The sequence below is a fragment of the Nerophis lumbriciformis genome, linkage group LG09 (genome assembly GCF_033978685.3).
Source record: "Nerophis lumbriciformis linkage group LG09, RoL_Nlum_v2.1, whole genome shotgun sequence".
In the NCBI taxonomy this organism is placed as follows: domain Eukaryota; kingdom Metazoa; phylum Chordata; class Actinopteri; order Syngnathiformes; family Syngnathidae; genus Nerophis; species Nerophis lumbriciformis.
Window position 1 is genome coordinate 52,092,501 of NC_084556.2, and position 22,957 is coordinate 52,115,457.

Here is a 22,957-nt window from a genome sequence, read left to right on the forward strand (position 1 = left end):
ATAAGTGTTATAATGAAGACAACACATGATGTAAGTGTCTATATTAGCCTACTATCAAAAATACTTTAAAAGTCTTATGTAAGTGTTATAATGAAGACAACACATGATGTAAGTGTCTCTTTTAGCCTACTATCAAAATGACTTTAAAAGTCTTATATAAGTGTTATAATGAAGACAACACATGATGTAAGTGTCTATATTAGCCTACTATCAAAATGACTTTAAAAGTCTTATATAAGTGTTATAATGAAGACAACACATGATGTAAGTGTCGATATTAGCCTACTATCAAAAATACTTTAAAAGTATTATGTAAGTGTCATAATGAAGACAACACATGTGTCTATATTAGCCTACTATCAAAATGACTTTAAAAGTTTAAATAAGGGTCATAATGAAGACAACACATGATGTAAGTGTCTATATTAGCCTACTATCAAAATGACTTTAAAAGTCTTATGTAAGTTGTATAATGAAGACAACACATGATGTAAGTGTCTATATTAGCCTAATATCAAAATTACTTTAAAAGTCTTATATAAGTGTTATAAATGAAGACAACACATGATGTAAGTGTCTATATTAGCCTACTATCAAAAATACTTTAAAAGTCTTATATAAGACTTTTAAACTCTGACACTGTCAGAGAGTGATGATTTGATTCATTATTGTTTATTTTTACTGTCCTGTGACAGTTGTTATGTTCCGTTTTCTTTTCCCTTTTGTTTCGTGTTTCTTCCTGTCAAGCGCGCTCACTTTTAGTTTCACTTTCTGTTTTGGTCTCTTCCGCATCAACTTTACCCGTGCGTCCGAGCGCTATGCTCCTCACGTAGTCGTTTGTACTTCATTGAATTACCTTCTGATCTGCTCTCCGCCTACTGTCTCTGCACCCTGGCGTGACGCCAAACGCTATCAAATTAAGAGCTGGCTCCGATATTTTTTATTTTATTTTTATTTTTTTAATGTGAGGTGTTTGTGATTCAATTGTTGTTTTGGAGGTACGGTATTTAAGAGTTTAAAGTAGAATAGAAACGCTGAAAAAAGACAACAAGATTAATTTCTTAGTACTGTCCAAGAAGTATACAGAACAGGAAGACCAGTGGGTCGCCACCTGTGGGCGGCGCCCTGTCAAAAAGGTTGGAAACGGGGTCTGGAGGAGAACAAAAACTGCTCCCAAACGAGCTCTTTTGCGGAGTGTGGGGTCTCAGTTTGAGACCAGGAAAAAAAAACCTTGATCACATATGAGGCCGTTGCAGAGGGAGTCAAGTTCTAGATAAGGATTGTTTTTTGGGTTTGTTAAGTAAACACACTCCAATGGTTTTGTCAGCCCTAATGGTCCATTCTGACTCTCAAATTGGTCATAATTCCGCCTTGCAGAGTGGAAGGCTTCTCCGAGATGTTATCCAATTTTGGGCTCCTTGGACTCCTCGCCATCATCTTCCAATCAATCAATCAATGTTTATTCATATAGCCGTAAATCACAAGTGTCTCAAAGGGCTGCACAAGCCACAACGACATCCTCGGTTCAGATCCCACATCAGGGCAAAGAAAAACTCAACCCAGTGGGATGACAATGAGAAACCTTGGAGAGGACCACAGATGTGGGTGACCCCCACATCTGTAAGGGGAGACCGGTGCAATGGACGTTGAGTGGATCTAGCATAATTTTGTGAGAGTCCACTCCATAGTGGATCTAACATAATAGTGAGAGTCCAGTCCATAGTGGATCTAACATAATATTGTGAGAGTCCAGTCCATAGTGGATCTAACATAATATTGTGAGAGTCCAGTCCATAGTGGATCTAACATAATAGTGGGAGTCCAGTCCATAGTGGATCTAATATAATATTGTGAGAGTCCAGTCCATAGTGGATCTAACATAATATTGTGAGAGTCCAGTCCATAGTGGATCTAACATAATAGTGAGAGTCCAGTCCATAGTGGATCTAATATAATATTGTGAGAGTCCAGTCCATAGTGGATCTAACATAATATTGTGAGAGTCCAGTCTATAGTGGATCTAACATAATATTGTGAGAGTCCAGTCCATAGTGGATCTAACATAATAGTGAGAGTCCAGTCCATAGTGGATCTGACATAATAGTGAGAGTCCAGTCTATAGTGGATCTAACATAATAGTTTGAGAGTCCAGTCCATAGTGGATCTAACATAATAGTGTGAGAGTCCAGTCCATAGTGGATCTAACATAATAGTGTGAGAGTCCAGTCCATAGTGGATCTAACATAATAGTGAGAGTCCAGTCCATAGTGGATCTAACATAATAGTGAAAGTCCAGTCCATAGTGGATCTAACATAGTGAGAGAGTCCAGTCCATAGTGGATCTAACATAGTGTGAGAGTCCAGTCCATAGTGGATCTAACATAATAGTGTGAGAGTCCAGTCCATAGTGGATCTAACATAATAGTGTGAGAGTCCAGTCCATAGTGGATCTAACATAATAGTGTGAGAGTCCAGTCCATAGTGGATCTAACATAATAGTGAGAGTCCAGTCCATAGTGGATCTAACATAATAGTGAAAGTCCAGTCCATAGTGGATCTAACATAGTAGTGAGAGAGTGCAGTCCATAGTGGATCTAACATAGTGTGAGAGTCCAGTCCATAGTGGATCTAACATAATAGTGAGAGTCCAGTCCATAGTGGATCTAACATAATAGTGTGAGAGTCCAGTCCATAGTGGATCTAACATAATAGTGAGAGTCCAGTTCATAGTGGATCTAACATAATATTGTGAGAGTCCAGTCCATAGTGGATCTAACATAATAGTGTGAGAGTCCAGTCCATAGTGGATCTAACATAATAGTGAGAGTCCAGTCCATAGTGGATCTAACATAATAGTGTGAGAGTCCAGTCCATAGTGGATCTAACATAATAGTGTGAGAGTCCAGTCCATAGTGGATCTAACATAATAGTGTGAGAGTCCAGTCCATAGTGGATCTAACATAATAGTGAGAGTCCAGTCCATTGTGGATCTAACATAATAGTGTGAGAGTCCAGTCCATAGTGGATCTAACATAATAGTTTGAGAGTCCAGTCCATAGTGGATCTAACATAATAGTGTGAGAGTCCAGTCCATAGTGGATCTAACATAATAGTGAGAGTCCAGTCCATTGTGGATCTAACATAATAGTGTGAGAGTCCAGTCCATAGTGGATCTAACATAATAGTTTGAGAGTCCAGTCCATAGTGGATCTAACATAATAGTGTGAGAGTCCAGTCCATAGTGGATCTAACATAATAGTGTGAGAGTCCAGTCCATAGTGGATCTAACATAATAGTGAGAGTCCAGTCCATAGTGGATCTAACATAATAGTGAAAGTCCAGTCCATAGTGGATCTAACATAGTAGTGAGAGAGTGCAGTCCATAGTGGATCTAACATAGTGTGAGAGTCCAGTCCATAGTGGATCTAACATAATAGTGAGAGTCCAGTCCATAGTGGATCTAACATAATAGTGTGAGAGTCCAGTCCATAGTGGATCTAACATAATAGTGAGAGTCCAGTTCATAGTGGATCTAACATAATATTGTGAGAGTCCAGTCCATAGTGGATCTAACATAATAGTGTGAGAGTCCAGTCCATAGTGGATCTAACATAATAGTGAGAGTCCAGTCCATAGTGGATCTAACATAATAGTGTGAGAGTCCAGTCCATAGTGGATCTAACATAATAGTGTGAGAGTCCAGTCCATAGTGGATCTAACATAATAGTGTGAGAGTCCAGTCCATAGTGGATCTAACATAATAGTGAGAGTCCAGTCCATAGTGGATCTAACATAATAGTGAGAGTCCAGTCCATAGTGTATCTAACATAATAGTGAGAGTCCAGTTCATAGTGGATCTAACATAATATTGTGAGAGTCCAGTCCATAGTGGATCTAACATAATAGTGAGAGTCCAGTCCATAGTGGATCTAACATAATAGTGAGAGTCCAGTTCATAGTGGATCTAACATAATATTGTGAGAGTCCAGTCCATAGTGGATCTAACATAATAGTGTGAGAGTCCAGTCCATAGTGGATCTAACATAATAGTGTGAGCGTCCAGTCCATAGTGGATCTAACATAACAGTGAGAGTGTAATGATGTGTTGTTGAGTGTCGGTGCTGTCTAGAGCTCGGCAGAGTAACCGTGTAATACTCTTCCATATCAGTAGGTGGCAGCCGGTAGCTAATTGCTTTGTAGATGTCGTAAACAGCGGTAGGCAGTGTGCAGGTAAAAAAGTATTTAATGCTTAAACCAAAAATAAACAAAAGGGGAGTGCCCCTAAGAAAAGGCATTGAATCTTATGGAAGGCTATGCAGAACGAGACTAAAACTGAACTGGCTACAAAGTACCGTATTTTCCGCACCATAAGGCGCCCTGGGTTATAAGCCGCGCCTTCAATGAACGGCATATTTCAAAACTTTGTCCACCTATAAGACGCCCCGTGTTGTAAGCCGCATCTAACTGCGCTAAAGGAATGTCAAAAAAACAGTCAGATAGGTCAGTCAAACTTTAATAATATATTAAAAACCAGCGTGATGTGGGCGCGCATGGAGTCGTATATCAACATGGACGGAGCTGCGTGAAAAAAGCCACCCGGCCTCTTCACGTAAACTTAAACTTACCTTAACCACTCGCTCATCTTTTCTTCATCCATCCCTTCGAGTTAGCTTTTATGATGACGCCGGCTGGAAAGGTCTCTTTTGGCAAGGTCTTCCTTTTGAATATCACCATGGGTGGAAGTTTCTGGCCATTAGCATGGCAAGCTAGAACCACAGTGAAGGATGACTTCTCATTCCCTGTGGTGCGAATATTCACCGTACGTGCTCCCGTTGTATCCACAGTGCGGTTCACAGGAATATCAGTTGCTGTGAAATAGTAATCCTTGTGCGGATGGAGAGATTGCGTCTTTTCATGAACCGGATCCCTGTCGCTTAGTAGGAGCCATTTTGTGGTCTTTACAGATGTAAACACACAAAGGAAATGAAACGTACGGTAATATCCGCGCGCTTTTTCTTCTTCTATGCGGGCGGGTGGTTGCTTACAGTAGAAGAAGAAGCGCTTCCTGTTCTATGGGGGCGAGTGCTTACCTTGGCGGTTGCTTGCGTAGAAGAAGAAGCGCTTCCTGTTCTACCGGGAAAAAAGATGGCGGCTGTTTACCGAAGTTGCGAGACCGAAACTTTATGAAAATGAATCTTAATATTAATCCATATATAAAGCGCACCGGGTTATAAGGCGCACTGTCAGCTTTTGAGAAAATTTGTGGTTTTTAGGTGCGCCTTATAGTGCGGAAAATACGGTAAACAAAAACAGAATGCTGGACGACAGCAAAAACTTACTGTGGAGCAAAGACGACGTCCACAATGTGCATCTGAACATGACATGACAAGCAAAAATGTCCCCACAAAGAAGGATAAAAACGACTGAAATATTCTTGATTGCTAAAACAAAGTAGATGCGGGAAATATCGCTCAAGGGTTGAAAAACACTGCTTTAGACCTAGCAAAAAAGGTTGAAGCACTTGTTTAGAGCCAGCAAAAAAGGGTGAAAAACACGGCTTTAGAGCCAGCAAAAAGGTTGAAAAACTCTGGTTAGAGCCAGCAAAAAAAGTGTGAAAAACACTGCTTTAGAGCCAGCAATAAGGTTGAAAAACTCTGGTTAGAGCCAGCAAAAAAAGTTGAAAAACACTGCTTTAGAGCCAGCAAAAAAGTTGAAAAACACTGCTTTAGAGCCAGCAAAAAGGTTGAAAAACACTGCTTTAGAGCCAGCAAAAAGGTTGAAAAACACTGCTTTAGAGCCAGCAATAAGGTTGAAAAACACTGCTTTAGAGCCAGCAATAAGGTTGAAAAACTCTGGTTAGAGCCAGCAAAAAGGTTGAAAAACACTGCTTTAGAGCCAGCAATAAGGTTGAAAAACTCTGGTTGGAGCCAGCAAAAAAAGTTGAAAAACACTGCTTTAGAGCCAGCAATAAGGTTGAAAAACTCTGGTTGGAGCCAGCAAAAAAAGTTGAAAAACACTGCTTTAGAGCCAGCAAAAAGGTTGAAAAACACTGCTTTAGAGCCAGCAATAAGGTTGAAAAACTCTGGTTGGAGCCAGCAAAAAAAGTTGAAAAACACTGCTTTAGAGCCAGCAAAAAGGTTGAAAAACACTGCTTTAGAGCCAGCAATAAGGTTGAAAAACTCTGGTTGGAGCCAGCAAAAAAAGTTGAAAAACACTGCTTTAGAGCCAGCAAAAAGGTTGAAAAACACTGCTTTAGAGCCAGCAATAAGGTTGAAAAACACTGCTTTAGAGCCAGCAATAAGGTTGAAAAACTCTGGTTAGAGCCAGCAAAAAAAGTTGAAAAACACTGCTTTAGAGCCAGCAAAAAGGTTGAAAAACACTGCTTTAGAGCCAGCAATAAGGTTGAAAAACTCTGGTTGGAGCCAGCAAAAAAAGTTGAAAAACACTGCTTTAGAGCCAGCAAAAAGGTTGAGAAACACTGCTTTAGAGCCAGCAATAAGGTTGAAAAACTCTGGTTGGAGCCAGCAAAAAAAGTTGAAAAACACTGCTTTAGAGCCAGCAAAAAGGTTGAAAAACACTGCTTTAGAGCCAGCAATAAGGTTGAAAAACTCTGCTTTAGAGCCAGCAATAAGGTTGAAAAACTCTGGTTGGAGCCAGCAAAAAAAGTTGAAAAACACTGCTTTAGAGCCAGCAAAAAGGTTGAAAAACACTGCTTTAGAGCCAGCAATAAGGTTGAAAAACTCTGGTTGGAGCCAGCAAAAAAAGTTGAAAAACACTGCTTTAGAGCCAGCAAAAAGGTTGAAAAACACTGCTTTAGAGCCAGCAATAAGGTTGAAAAACTCTGGTTGGAGCCAGCAAAAAAAGTTGAAAAACACTGCTTTAGAGCCAGCAAAAAGGTTGAAAAACTCTGGTTGGAGCCAGCAAAAAAAGTTGAAAAACACTGCTTTAGAGCCAGCAAAAAGGTTGAAAAACACTGCTTTAGAGCCAGCAATAAGGTTGAAAAACTCTGGTTAGAGCCAGCAAAAAAAGTTGAAAAACACTGCTTTAGAGCCAGCAAAAAGGTTGAAAAACACTGCTTTAGAGCCAGCAATAAGGTTGAAAAACTCTGGTTAGAGCCAGCAAAAAAAGTTGAAAAACACTGCTTTAGAGCCAGCAAAAAGGTTGAAAAACACTGCTTTAGAGCCAGCAATAAGGTTGAAAAACTCTGGTTGGAGCCAGCAAAAAAAGTTGAAAAACACTGCTTTAGAGCCAGCAAAAAGGTTGAAAAACACTGCTTTAGAGCCAGCAATAAGGTTGAAAAACTCTGGTTGGAGCCAGCAAAAAAAGTTGAAAAACACTGCTTTAGAGCCAGCAAAAAGGTTGAAAAACACTGCTTTAGAGCCAGCAATAAGGTTGAAAAACACTGCTTTAGAGCCAGCAATAAGGTTGAAAAACTCTGGTTAGAGCCAGCAAAAAAAGTTGAAAAACACTGCTTTAGAGCCAGCAAAAAGGTTGAAAAACACTGCTTTAGAGCCAGCAATAAGGTTGAAAAACTCTGGTTGGAGCCAGCAAAAAAAGTTGAAAAACACTGCTTTAGAGCCAGCAAAAAGGTTGAGAAACACTGCTTTAGAGCCAGCAATAAGGTTGAAAAACTCTGGTTGGAGCCAGCAAAAAAAGTTGAAAAACACTGCTTTAGAGCCAGCAAAAAGGTTGAAAAACACTGCTTTAGAGCCAGCAATAAGGTTGAAAAACTCTGCTTTAGAGCCAGCAATAAGGTTGAAAAACTCTGGTTGGAGCCAGCAAAAAAAGTTGAAAAACACTGCTTTAGAGCCAGCAAAAAGGTTGAAAAACACTGCTTTAGAGCCAGCAATAAGGTTGAAAAACTCTGGTTGGAGCCAGCAAAAAAAGTTGAAAAACACTGCTTTAGAGCCAGCAAAAAGGTTGAAAAACACTGCTTTAGAGCCAGCAATAAGGTTGAAAAACTCTGGTTGGAGCCAGCAAAAAAAGTTGAAAAACACTGCTTTAGAGCCAGCAAAAAGGTTGAAAAACTCTGGTTGGAGCCAGCAAAAAAAGTTGAAAAACACTGCTTTAGAGCCAGCAAAAAGGTTGAAAAACACTGCTTTAGAGCCAGCAATAAGGTTGAAAAACTCTGGTTAGAGCCAGCAAAAAAAGTTGAAAAACACTGCTTTAGAGCCAGCAAAAAGGTTGAAAAACACTGCTTTAGAGCCAGCAATAAGGTTGAAAAACTCTGGTTAGAGCCAGCAAAAAAAGTTGAAAAACACTGCTTTAGAGCCAGCAAAAAGGTTGAAAAACACTGCTTTAGAGCCAGCAATAAGGTTGAAAAACTCTGGTTGGAGCCAGCAAAAAAAGTTGAAAAACACTGCTTTAGAGCCAGCAAAAAGGTTGAAAAACACTGCTTTAGAGCCAGCAATAAGGTTGAAAAACACTGCTTTAGAGCCAGCAATAAGGTTGAAAAACTCTGGTTGGAGCCAGCAAAAAAAGTTGAAAAACACTGCTTTAGAGCCAGCAAAAAGGTTGAAAAACACTGCTTTAGAGCCAGCAATAAGGTTGAAAAACTCTGGTTGGAGCCAGCAAAAAAAGTTGAAAAACACTGCTTTAGAGCCAGCAAAAAGGTTGAAAAACACTGCTTTAGAGCCAGCAATAAGGTTGAAAAACACTGCTTTAGAGCCAGCAATAAGGTTGAAAAACTCTGGTTAGAGCCAGCAAAAAAAGTTGAAAAACACTGCTTTAGAGCCAGCAAAAAGGTTGAAAAACACTGCTTTAGAGCCAGCAATAAGGTTGAAAAACTCTGGTTGGAGCCAGCAAAAAAAGTTGAAAAACACTGCTTTAGAGCCAGCAAAAAGGTTGAAAAACACTGCTTTAGAGCCAGCAATAAGGTTGAAAAACACTGCTTTAGAGCCAGCAATAAGGTTGAAAAACTCTGGTTGGAGCCAGCAAAAAAAGTTGAAAAACACTGCTTTAGAGCCAGCAATAAGGTTGAAAAACTCTGGTTGGAGCCAGCAAAAAAAGTTGAAAAACACTGCTTTAGAGCCAGCAAAAAGGTTGAAAAACACTGCTTTAGAGCCAGCAATAAGGTTGAAAAACTCTGGTTAGAGCCAGCAAAAAAAGTTGAAAAACTCTGCTTTAGAGCCAGCAAAAAGGTTGAAAAACACTGCTTTAGAGCCAGCAATAAGGTTGAAAAACTCTGGTTGGAGCCAGCAAAAAAAGTTGAAAAACACTGCTTTAGAGCCAGCAAAAAGGTTGAAAAACACTGCTTTAGAGCCAGCAATAAGGTTGAAAAACTCTGGTTAGAGCCAGCAAAAAAAGTTGAAAAACTCTGCTTTAGAGCCAGCAAAAAGGTTGAAAAACACTGCTTTAGAGCCAGCAAAAAAGGTTGAAAAACACTGCTTTAGAGCCAGCAAAAAAGGTTGAAAAACACTGCTTTAGAGCCAGCAAAAAGGTTGAAAAACTCTGCTTTAGAGCCAGCAAAAAGGTTGAAAAACACTGCTTTAGAGCCAGCAAGAAAATTAACACCTGATCAAGGTTTTTCGTCAAATATAGAAGCTAAACGTTTGATGTGCAAAGATGCACTTTGCAGCTGCCAATTAGGTGCAACCTCACAAGCTGGTCCCCACACAGACTCGAATGCTCCGAAGGAGACTTTTCGATGGCTGCTTGAGTGCGGAACAGCCAAGATCCGTGTGTGGGAGGTATAAAATATAATAAACTGTCGGCAATAATACATATTCATGGCACATTTGAAGGGTTGCTAGTCCATTCTCTCTTTATCAAGCCTGTGCACATTTGTTCATTTAAAAGCCTGGAAGCTCTGCAGCATAAAATGTTGGAGGGATTTTTTTTTTTTATGGTCCAGTCTGGTTTTTGGTTTCACTTGGCTGCCCCTGGGGTTTACTTTGCAAATGCTGAACATGCTTTGGTTTACCAGGTATTTGTTCAACATGATGATGCAAAACCCAAAAAGCAGTGAAGTTGTCACGTTGTGTAAATGGTAAATAAAAACAGAATACAATGATTTGCAAATCCTTTTCAACTTATATTTAATTGAATAGACTGCAAAGACAAGATATTTCATGTTCACACTGAGAAACTTATAATCATTAACTTAGAATTTAATGGCAGCAACACATTGCAAAAAAAGTTGTCACAGGGGCATTTTCACCACTGTGTTACATGGCCTTTCCTTTTAACAACACAGTCCGGGGGTCTCCGTTGCGCCACACATTTTCAATGGGAGACAGGTCTGGACTACAGGCAAGCTTAGTCTAGTACCAGCACTCTTTTACTACGAAGCCACGTTGATGTAACACATGGCTTGGCATTGTCTTGCTGAAATAAGCAGGGGCGTCCATGACGACGTTGCTTGGATGGCAACATATGTTGTTCCAAAACCTGTATGTACCTTTCAGCATTAATGGTGCCTTCACAGATGTGTAAGTTACTAATACACTAATACACCCCCATACCATCACAGATGCTTGCTTTTGAACTTTGCGCCTAGAACAATCCGAATGGTTCTTTTCCTCTTTGGTCCGGAGGACACGACGTCCACAGTGTCCAAAAAAACTATTTAAAATGTGGACTCGTCAGACCACACAACACTTTTCCACTTCGCATCAGTCCATCTTAGATGAGCTCGGGCCCAGCAAAGCCGGCGGCGTTTCTGGGTGTTGTTGATAAATGGCTTTCGCTTTGAATAGTAGAGTTTTAACTTGCACTTACAGGCGTAGCGACCAACTGTACTTACCGACAGTGGTTTTCTGAAGTGTTCCTGAGCCCATGTGGTGATATCCTTTACACGCCGACGTCGGTTTTTGATGCAGTACCGCCTGGGGGAATCGAAGGTCCGTAATATCATCGCTTGCGTGCAGTTATTCCTCCAGATTCTCTGAACCTTTTGATGAAATGACGGACCGTAGATGGTGAAATTCCTTGCAATAGCTTGGTTGAGAAATGTTGTTTTAAAACTGTTCGACAATTTGCTCACGCATTTGTTCACAAAGTGGTGACCCTCGCCCCGTCCTTGTTTGTGAACGACTGAGCATTTCATGGAAGCTGCTTTTTATACCCAATCATGGCACCCACCTGTTCCCAATTAGTCCGTTCACCGGTGGGATGTTCCAAATAAGTGTTTGATGAGCATTCCTCCACTTTGTCAGTCTTTTTTGCCACGTGTGCCAGCTTTTTTGAAACATGTTGCAGGCATCAAATTCCAGATGAGCTAATATTTGCAAAAAACAACAACGTTTCCAGTATCTTGTCTTTGCAGTCTATTCAATTGAATATAAGTTGAAAAGGATTTGCAAATCATTGTATTCTGTTTTTATTTACCATTTACACAACGTGACAACTTCACTGGTTTTGGGGTTTTGTACTGTAATGGTGTTGAGGTCACCTTTTTGGGTGTCCTAAACAGAATCATCAGACTTGGATTGTTTTCGAGATGAAAAATTGTTGTGGTTTTCATTGAGTTTGGTTTTGGACCGATCAATGACCAACTTCAAGAGACTTGGATGAGCCAGACACGTTTTATGATCCGTCAACCTGTTCTTGCCTCTCATTTAATGAGGCTCACTTTATCAGTCAGATCCCTCCGAGCCCCGCCTTGCTCCTCAGCCGCCATCTGACGATCTCCGCTCGCAGCCTTCATCGTCAGGCCTCTTTATCTTCCGAGGAACCTGTGGAGTCTCTTTGAATTTCATCTCCGAGAAGGAGACGGGAAATATCAAAAGATTGCCGGAAGATTAGATGCTGGCCCTCGTCTTCGCGGAGACCAACGTTGTTTGATAGCATGTTCCCCTTCTGATTGGCTCCTGTTTTCCAGGGCTTAACGAGTGTACGATCAACAATGGCGGCTGCTCCCACGTCTGCGTGGACTTACCCATCGGATTTGAATGTCAGTGCCCCGCTGGCTACCAGCTACTGGACAAGAAGACTTGTGGGGGTAAGAAGCTATTTTTGAAGGTTGACCAAATACCGTATTTTCCGGACTACATATAAGTCTCACCCACTGAATTTTAGAAGAAAAAAAAAATGTTTCCATATATAAGTCGCACCGGACTATAAGCCGCAGATATATACTTTGTGAAATGAGTTATTTTCACAGAAATATATTGTAAATGTTTATTTACAAACCTTAATTGTGTCTGTAACTGATCAGACAAAACAGAAGTCATGGTCATGGACCCACTAGTTGCGCAAGCTATCAGACTCAATAACAGGAGTGGTCCACTCCCAGCTAGCTCTCTAATCAGATAAACGGACTTAATAAGAAGAGTGGTCCACTCCCGGGTAGTTCTCCAATCAAAAAAACAGACTCAATAAAAGGAGTGGTCTACTCCGGGCTAGCTCTCCAATCAGATAAACTAGTGGTCCACTCCCGGCTAGCTCTCCAATCTACTAAACAGACTCAATAGGAGGAGTGGTCCACTCCCGGCTAGCTCTCCAATCAGATAAACTAGTGGTCCACTCCCGGCTAGCTCTCCAATCAGAAAAACAGACTCAATAAGAGGAGTGGTCTACTCCCGGCTAGCTCTCCAATCAGATAAACAGACTCAATAAGAGGAGTGGTCCACTCCCGGCTAGCTCTCCAATCAGATAAACAGACTCAATAAGAGGAGTGGTCTACTCCCGGCTAGCTCTCCGATCAGATAAACTAGTGGTCCACTCCCGGCTAGCTCTCCAATCAGATAAGCAGACTCAATAGGAGGAGTGGTCCAATCTCTGTTAGCTCTCCAATCAGGTAAACAGACTCAATAAGAGGAGTGGTCCACTCCCGGCTAGCTCTCCAATCAGATAAACAGACTCAATAAGAGGAGTGGTCCACTCCCGGCTAGCTCTCCAATCAGAAAAACAGACTCAATAAGAGGAGTGGTCTACTCCCGGCTAGCTCTCCAATCAGATAAACAGACTCAATAAGAGGAGTGGTCCACTCCTTGCTAGCTCTCCAATCAGATAAACAGACTCAACAAGAGGAGTGGTCCACTCCCGGCTAGCTCTCCAATCAGATAAACAGACTCAACAAGAGGAGTGGTCCACTCCCGGCTAGCTCTCCAATCAGATAAACAGACTCAATAAGAGGAGTGGTCCACTCCCGGCTAGCTCTCCAATCAGAAAAAAAGACTCAATAAGAGGAGTGGTCTACTCCCGGCTAGCTCTCCAATCAGATAAACAGACTCAATAAGAGGAGTGGTCCACTCCTTGCTAGCTCTCCAATCAGATAAACAGACTCAATAAGAGGAGTGGTCCACTCCCGGCTAGCTCTCCAATCAGATAAACAGACTCAATAAGAGGAGTGGTCCACTCCCGGCTAGCTCTCCAATCAGATAAACAGACTCAATAAGAGGAGTGGTCCACTCCCGGCTAGCTTTCTAATCAGATAAACAGATTCAATAGGAGGAGTGGTCCACTCCCGGCTAGCTCTCCAATCAGAAAAACAGACTCAATAAGAGGAGTGGTCCACTCCAGGCTAGCTCTCCAATCTGCTAAACAGACTCAATATGAGGATTGGTCCACTCCCGGCTAGCTCGCCAATCAGGTAAACAGACTCAATAAGAGGAGTGGTCCACTCCCAGCTAGCTCTTCAATCGGATAAACAGACTCAATACAAGGAGGGGTCCACTCCTTGCTAGCTCTCCAATCAGATGAACAGACTCAATGGGAGAAGTGGTTCACTCCGGGCTAGCTCTCCAATCTACTAAACAGACTCAATAGGAGGAGTGGTCCACTCCCGGCTAGCTCTCCGATCAGATAAACTAGTGGTCCACTCCCGGCTAGCTCTCCAATCAGAAAAACAGACTCAATAAGAGGAGTGGTCCACTCCCGGCTAGCTCTCCAATCGGATAAACAGACTCAATAAGAGGAGTGGTCCACTCCCGGCTAGCTCTCCAATCAGATAAACAGACTCAACAAGAGGAGTGGTCCACTCCAATCAGATAAACAGACTCAATAAGAGGAGTGGTCCACTCCCGGCTAGCTCTCTAATCAGATAAACAGACTTAATAAGAGGAGTGGTCCACTCCCGGCTAGCTCTCCAATCAGATAAACAGACTCAATAAGAGGAGTGGTCCGCTCCCGGCTAGCTCTCCAATCAGATAAACAGACTCAATAAGAGGAGTGGACCACTCCCGACTAGCTCTCCAATCAGATAAACAGACTCAATAGGAAGAGTGGTCCACTCCCGGCTAGCTCTTCAATCGGATAAACAGACTCAATAGGAGGAGTGGTCCACTCCCGGCTCGCGCTCCAATCAGCTAAACGGACTCAATAAGAGGAGTGGTCCACTCCCGGCTAGCTCTCCAATCAGATAAACAGACTCAATAAGAGGAGTGGTCCACTCCCCGTTAGCTCTCCAATCAGATAAACTAGTGGTCCACTCCCGACTAGCTCTCCAATCAGAAAAACAGACTCAATAAGAGGAGTGGTCCACTCCCCGTTAGCTCTCCAATCAGATAAACTAGTGGTCCACTCCCGACTAGCTCTCCAATCAGAAAAACAGACTCAATAAGAGGAGTGGTCCACTCCCAACTAGCTCTCCAATCAGATAAACAGACTCAATAAGAGGAGTGGTCCACTCCAATCAGATAAACAGACTCAATAAGAGGAGTGGTCCACTCCCGGCTAGCTCTCCAATCAGATAAACAGACTCAATAAGAGGAGTGGTCCACTCCCGGCTAGCTCTCCAATCAGAAAAACAGACTCAATAAGAGGAGTGGTCTACTCCCGGCTAGCTCTCCAATCAGATAAACAGACTCAATAAGAGGAGTGGTCCACTCCTTGCTAGCTCTCCAATCAGATAAACAGACTCAACAAGAGGAGTGGTCCACTCCCGGCTAGCTCTCCAATCAGATAAACAGACTCAATAAGAGGAGTGGTCCACTCCCGGCTAGCTCTCCAATCAGAAAAACAGACTCAATAAGAGGAGTGGTCTACTCCCGGCTAGCTCTCCAATCAGATAAACAGACTCAATAAGAGGAGTGGTCCACTCCTTGCTAGCTCTCCAATCAGATAAACAGACTCAATAAGAGGAGTGGTCCACTCCCGGCTAGCTCTCCAATCAGATAAACAGACTCAATAAGAGGAGTGGTCCACTCCCGGCTAGCTCTCCAATCAGATAAACAGACTCAATAAGAGGAGTGGTCCACTCCCGGCTAGCTTTCTAATCAGATAAACAGATTCAATAGGAGGAGTGGTCCACTCCCGGCTAGCTCTCCAATCAGAAAAACAGACTCAATAAGAGGAGTGGTCCACTCCAGGCTAGCTCTCCAATCTGCTAAACAGACTCAATATGAGGATTGGTCCACTCCCGGCTAGCTCGCCAATCAGGTAAACAGACTCAATAAGAGGAGTGGTCCACTCCCAGCTAGCTCTTCAATCGGATAAACAGACTCAATACAAGGAGGGGTCCACTCCTTGCTAGCTCTCCAATCAGATGAACAGACTCAATGGGAGAAGTGGTTCACTCCGGGCTAGCTCTCCAATCTACTAAACAGACTCAATAGGAGGAGTGGTCCACTCCCGGCTAGCTCTCCGATCAGATAAACTAGTGGTCCACTCCCGGCTAGCTCTCCAATCAGAAAAACAGACTCAATAAGAGGAGTGGTCCACTCCCAGCTAGCTCTCCAATCGGATAAACAGACTCAATAAGAGGAGTGGTCCACTCCCGGCTAGCTCTCCAATCAGATAAACAGACTCAACAAGAGGAGTGGTCCACTCCAATCAGATAAACAGACTCAATAAGAGGAGTGGTCCACTCCCGGCTAGCTCTCTAATCAGATAAACAGACTTAATAAGAGGAGTGGTCCACTCCCGGCTAGCTCTCCAATCAGATAAACAGACTCAATAAGAGGAGTGGTCCGCTCCCGGCTAGCTCTCCAATCAGATAAACAGACTCAATAAGAGGAGTGGACCACTCCCGACTAGCTCTCCAATCAGATAAACAGACTCAATAGGAAGAGTGGTCCACTCCCGGCTAGCTCTTCAATCGGATAAACAGACTCAATAGGAGGAGTGGTCCACTCCCGGCTCGCGCTCCAATCAGCTAAACGGACTCAATAAGAGGAGTGGTCCACTCCCGGCTAGCTCTCCAATCAGATAAACAGACTCAATAAGAGGAGTGGTCCACTCCCCGTTAGCTCTCCAATCAGATAAACTAGTGGTCCACTCCCGACTAGCTCTCCAATCAGAAAAACAGACTCAATAAGAGGAGTGGTCCACTCCCAACTAGCTCTCCAATCAGATAAACAGACTCAATAAGAGGAGTGGTCCACTCCCGGCTAGCTCTCCAATCAGATAAACAGACTCAATAAGAGGAGTGGTCCACTCCCGGCTAGCTTTCTAATCAGATAAACAGATTCAATAGGAGGAGTGGTCCACTCCCGGCTAGCTCTCCAATCAGATAAACAGACTCAATGGGAGGAGTGGTCCACTCCCGGCTAGCTCTCTAATTAGATAAACAGACTTAATAAGAGGAGTGGTCCACTCCCAGCAAGCTCTTCAATCGGAAAAACAGACTCAATGGGAGGAGTGGTCCACTCCCAGCTAGCTCTTCAATCGGAAAAAAGACTCAATAAGAGGAGTGGTCCACTCCCGGCTAGCTCTCCAATCAGATAAACAGACTCAATGGGAGGAGTGGTCCACTCCCGGCTAGCTCTCTAATTAGATAAACAGACTTAATAAGAGGAGTGGTCCACTCCCAGCAAGCTCTTCAATCGGAAAAACAGACTCAATGGGAGGAGTGGTCCACTCCCGGCTAGCTCTCCAATCAGATAAACAGACTCAATGGGAGGAGTGGTCCACTCCCGGCTAGCTCTCCAATCAGATAAACAGACTCAATGGGAGGAGTGGTCCACTCCCGGCTAGCTCTCTAATTAGATAAACAGACTTAATAAGAGGAGTGGTCCACTCCCAGCAAGCTCTTCAATCGGAAAAACAGACTCAATGGGAGGAGTGGTCCACTCCCGGCTAGCTCTCCAATCAGATAAACAGACTCAATAAGCGGAGTGGTTCACTCCTTGCTAGCCCTCCAATCAGATAAACAGACTCAATGGGAGGAGTGGTCCACTCCCAGCTAGCTCTTCAATCGGAAAAACAGAGTCAATAAGAGGAGTGGTCCACTCCCTGCTAGCTCTCTAATCAGATAAACGGACTTAATAAGAAGAGTGGTCCACTCCCGGCTAGCTCTCCAATCGGATAAACAGACTCAATAAGAGGAGTGGTCCACTCCCGGCTAGCTCTCCAATCAGATAAACAGACTCAATAAGAGGAGTGGCCCACTCCTGGCTAGCTCTCCAATCAGATAAACAGACTCAATAAGAGGAGTGGTCCACTCCCACTAGCTCTCTAATCAGATAAACGGACTTAATAAGAGGAGTGGTCCACTCCCGGCTAGCTCGCCAATCAGCTAAACAGACTCAATAAGAGGAGTGGTCCACTCCCAACTAGCTCTCCAATCAGAAAAAAAAACTCAATAAGAGGAGTGGTCCACTCCCAGCTAGCTCTTCAATCGGAAAAACAGACTCAATAAGAGGAGTGGTCCACTCCCGGCTAAGCTCTCCAATCGGAAAAACAGACTCAATAAGAGGAGTGGTCCACTCCCGGCTAGCTCTCCAATCAGATAAACAGACTCAATAAGAGGAGTGGTCCACTCCCGACTAGCTCTCCAATCAGAAAAACAGACTCAATAAGAGGAGTGGTCCACTCCCTGCTAGCTCTCTAATCAGATAAACGGACTTAATAAGAGGAGTGGTCCACTCCCAGCTAGCTCTCCAATCAGATAAACAGACTCAATGGGAGGAGTGGTCCACTCCCAGATAGCTCTTCAATCGGAAAAACAGAGTCAATAAGAGGAGTGGTCCCCTCCCTGCTAGCTCTCTAATCAGATAAACGGACTTAATAAGAAGAGTGGTCCACTCCCGGCTAGCTCTCCAATCGGAAAAACAGACTCAATAAGAGGAGTGGTCCACTCCCGGCTAGCTCTCTAATCAGATAAACAGACTCAATAAGAGAAGTGGTCCACTCCCAGCTAGCTCTCCAATCAGAAAAACAGACTCAATAAGAGGAGTGGTCCACTCCCTGCTAGCTCTCTAATCAGATAAACGGACTTAATAAGAGGAGTGGTCCACTCCCAGCTAGCTCTCCAATCAGATAAACAGACTCAATGGGAGGAGTGGTCCACTCCCAGATAGCTCTTCAATCGGAAAAACAGAGTCAATAAGAGGAGTGGTCCCCTCCCTGCTAGCTCTCTAATCAGATAAACGGACTTAATAAGAAGAGTGGTCCACTCCCGGCTAGCTCTCCGATCAGATAAACTAGTGGTCCACTCCCGGCTAGCTCTCCAATCGGATAAACAGACTCAATAAGAGGAGTGGTCCACTCCCGGCTAGCTCTCCAATCTGCTAAACAGACTCAATGGGAGGAGTGGTCCACTCCCGGCTAGCTTTCTAATCAGATAAACAGACTCAATAAGAGGAGTGGCCCACTCCTGGCTAGCTCTCCAATCAGATAAACAGACTCAATAAGAGGAGTGGTCCACTCCCACTAGCTCTCTAATCAGATAAACGGACTTAATAAGAGGAGTGGTCCACTCCCGGCTAGCTCTCTAATCAGATAAACAGACTCAATAGGAGGAGTGGTCCACTCCCGGCCAGACTTGTAGTCCCCTTGGCAAAGTAAGACCCTCACCACAACTCCTTTTAACTCCGAGGTTTGTCTCAAAGGACGATCAGAGTGATTGACGTAGAACCACGTCTTCGTCCTGTAGACTCGTCTTCATCCCAAACAGAGTCCACTTCCTAGACCCGGTCCTTCTCAAATGCAGGACTTGACGTATAGACTTGAGTCCTGCACCGGTCTCATGAGGATGAATCAATGGCTCAGTGTCTCAGTTGATGAACAATCTCTCTCCTCGCAGACATCGACGAGTGTGAGAACCCGGACGCCTGCAGCCAGATCTGCATCAACTACAAGGGCGACTTCAAGTGTGAATGCTACCAAGGCTACGAGATGGATCCCGTCACAAAGACCTGCAAGGCAGAGGGTGAGTCGCCGGGTCACTCACAGAGCAGGAAACTCGGGTCAACCTGACATTGTTTCGCCAACTCCTTAAGTCAGGCTACGTTTCTTTCTGTTGGAAAAGGTTGTTGTTTTTTTTCAAGGTCAACTTTTCCAAGCGGAAAATAGTTCTTTAATCTGCGTTTCTTTCTCATGTTAGTCGGAATGAATACTGAAATCTGCATGCGACTTGCTGAAATGTACATTTTACAAATCCAAACATGTAACAAGAACATGACCAGATCAGTTTTTAGATTGCATTTATTTGATTTTAAAGAGGTCGTATTATGCAAAACCAACTTTTCCCACTTGTTGGTAAATGTAAAGTATCCAAACTACAGAAGAATAAGTTTTGTTTACATTTGACAATGACGTGTAGACACAACATGTTACAACAGAAAGGAAGCAGGTGTGAGCAGTCATTTATAAGCAGAATAATAATAATAGTTTGGACTAAAGACAACAGGAAGTGATGTTAGTATGTCAGCAGTCTTTGTAACCTGCTTTGAAATGATTCTATTATCATTGGGCATATACATCCTTGTGTATATTTAAATGTATATGTGTGTACATATACATATATATGGGTATATATTTATATGTGTATATGTACATGTCTTTATATGTATATATATATATATGTATGTGTATATGTATATGTATATTTATATATGTATATTTATATATGTATGTGTATATATGTATATGTATATATGTATTTGTATGTATATATATATTTATATATGTATGTGTATATATGTATATTTATATATGTATGTGTATATATGTATATGTATATATGTATATGTGTATATGTATGTATCAATATATATGTGTCTATGTATGTAAATATGTATATACATATGTGTGTATATTTATGTATATATGTATGGTATATACATACGTATGTGTATATGTATATACATGTGTGTGTGTATATATGTATATACATGTGTAGGTATATATGTAAATACATGTGCATGTATATATGAATATACATGTGTATGTATATATGTACTGTATATACATGTGTATGTACAGTATATACGTATACATGTGTATTATGTATATATTTCTATACATGTGTATGTATTTATGTATATACATGTGTATGTATTTATGTATATACATGTGTATGTATTTATGTATATACATGTGTATGTACATGTGTATATACATGTATATGTATATATACATATATGTATATTTATATATGTATATGTACATGTCTTTATATGTATATATATGTATGTGTATATAGGTGTGTGTATATATGTATATTTATATATGTATATGTACATGTCTTTATATGTATATATATATGTATGTGTATATAGGTGTGTGTGTATATATGTATATTTATATATGTATATGTGTATATGTATGTATATATGTATTTATAAATGTATGTGTATATATGTGTATATATATATATATGTATATTTATATATGTATATGTACATGTCTTTATATGTATATATATATGTATGTGTATATAGGTGTGTGTATATATGTATATTTATACATGTATATGTGTATATGTATGTATATATGGATTTATAAATGTATGTGTATATATACATATATATATATATATATATATATATATATATATATATATATATGTGTGTGTGTACATGTATGTATATATGTATGTATCAATATATTTGTGTCTATGTATGTGTATATGTATATACATGTGTATGTATATATGTATATACATGTGTAGGTATATATGTAAATACATTTGTATATATATATGAATATACATGTACATACATACGTATACATGTGTATTATGTATATATGAATATAAATGTGTATGTATTTATGTATATACATGTGTATGTATATATGTATATACATACGTATGTATATATGTGTATATACAGGTAAAAGCCAGTAAATTAGAATATTTTGAAAAACTTGATATATTTCAGTAATTGCATTCAAAAGGTGTAACTTGTACATTATATTTATTCATTGCACACAGACTGATGCATTCAAATGTTTATTTCATTTAATTTTGATGATTTGAAGTGGCAACAAATGAAAATCCCAAATTCCGTGTGTCACAAAATTAGAATATTACTTAAGGCTAATACAAAAAAGGGATTTTTAGAAATGTTGGCCAACTGAAAAGTATGAAAATGAAAAATATGAGCATGTACAATACTCAATACTTGGTTGGAGCTCCTTTTGCCTCAATTACTGCGTTAATGCGGCGTGGCATGGAGTCGATGAGTTTCTGGCACTGCTCAGGTGTTATGAGAGCCCAGGTTGCTCTGATAGTGGCCTTCAACTCTTCTGCGTTTTTGGGTCTGGCATTCTGCATCTTCCTTTTCACAATACCCCACAGATTTTCTATGGGGCTAAGGTCAGGGGAGTTGGCGGGCCAATTTAGAACAGAAATACCATGGTCCGTAAACCAGGCACGGGTAGATTTTGCGCTGTGTGCAGGCGCCAAGTCCTGTTGGAACTTGAAATCTCCATCTCCATAGAGCAGGTCAGCAGCAGGAAGCATGAAGTGCTCTAAAACTTGCTGGTAGACGGCTGCGTTGACCCTGGATCTCAGGAAACAGAGTGGACCGACACCAGCAGATGACATGGCACCCCAAACCATCACTGATGGTGGAAACTTTACACTAGACTTCAGGCAACGTGGATCCTGTGCCTCTCCTGTCTTCCTCCAGACTCTGGGACCTCGATTTCCAAAGGAAATGCAAAATTTGCTTTCGTCAGAAAACATGACTTTGGACCACTCAGCAGCAGTCCAGCTGGTGTCGGTCCACTCTGTTTCCTGAGATCCAGGGTCAACGCAGCCGTCTACCAGCAAGTTTTAGAGCACTTCATGATTCCTGCTGCTGACCTGCTCTATGGAGATGGAGATTTCAAGTTCCAACAGGACTTGGCGCCTGCACACAGCGCAAAATCTACCCGTGCCTGGTTTACGGACCATGGTATTTCTGTTCTAAATTGGCCCGCCAACTCCCCTGACCTTAGCCCCATAGAAAATCTGTGGGGTATTGTGAAAAGGAAGATGCAGAATGCCAGACCCAAAAACGCAGAAGAGTTGAAGGCCACTATCAGAGCAACCTGGGCTCTCATAACACCTGAGCAGTGCCAGAAACTCATCGACTCCATGCCACGCCGCATTAACGCAGTAATTGAGGCAAAAGGAGCTCCAACCAAGTATTGAGTATTGTACATGCTCATATTTTTCATTTTCATACTTTTCAGTTGGCCAACATTTCTAAAAATCCCTTTTTTGTATTAGCCTTAAGTAATATTCTAATTTTGTGACACACGGAATTTTGGATTTTCATTTGTTGCCACTTCAAATCATCAAAATTAAATGAAATAAACATTTGAATGCATCAGTCTGTGTGCAATGAATAAATATAATGTACAAGTTACACCTTTTGAATGCAATTACTGAAATAAATCAAGTTTTTCAAAATATTCTAATTTACTGGCTTTTACCTGTAAGTAGATGCATACGTTATACGTATATACACGCATGTATATATATATATATATATATATATATATATATATATATATACAGTATATATATATATATATATATATATATATATATATATATATATATATATATATATATATATATAGCGTTATGACAAGATGCATGGTGATGTATATTTTATTGCCCATATTTACAGCAAAGCATATTTAGTACATAGTCTCTGGACCACTAAGAAGTGTTTTAAATGTAGATTACAATCATCACAGGTACTCTGACAAAGTCACGTCTACACTCTGCGTTGTCAGGTGGTCGTTGATGAATAAAAATGACGACTGAATATCCACTTTGTCGCTCGGTTGAGATTTCAGTCCCATTTTGCACCTCCTAATTGCTATAATCCCTCAGTCAGCAGTCACACTGTCG

General features: G+C 41.5%; 1 protein-coding gene across 3 annotated transcripts in view; it reads left to right on the forward strand.

Annotated features, from left to right (window-relative positions):
* LOC133607870 (low-density lipoprotein receptor-related protein 8-like) overlaps window positions 1-22,957 on the forward strand; it is a 457,948-nt gene that overhangs the window by 268,337 nt on the left and 166,654 nt on the right. For all 3 annotated transcript variants that reach the window (XM_061962897.2, XM_061962895.1, XM_061962896.1), the window contains exons 8-9: window positions 11,822-11,941; window positions 18,908-19,033. In XM_061962897.2, coding sequence (XP_061818881.1) covers window positions 11,822-11,941; window positions 18,908-19,033 — 246 coding nt within the window. The remainder of the gene's footprint in view (window positions 1-11,821; window positions 11,942-18,907; window positions 19,034-22,957) is intronic.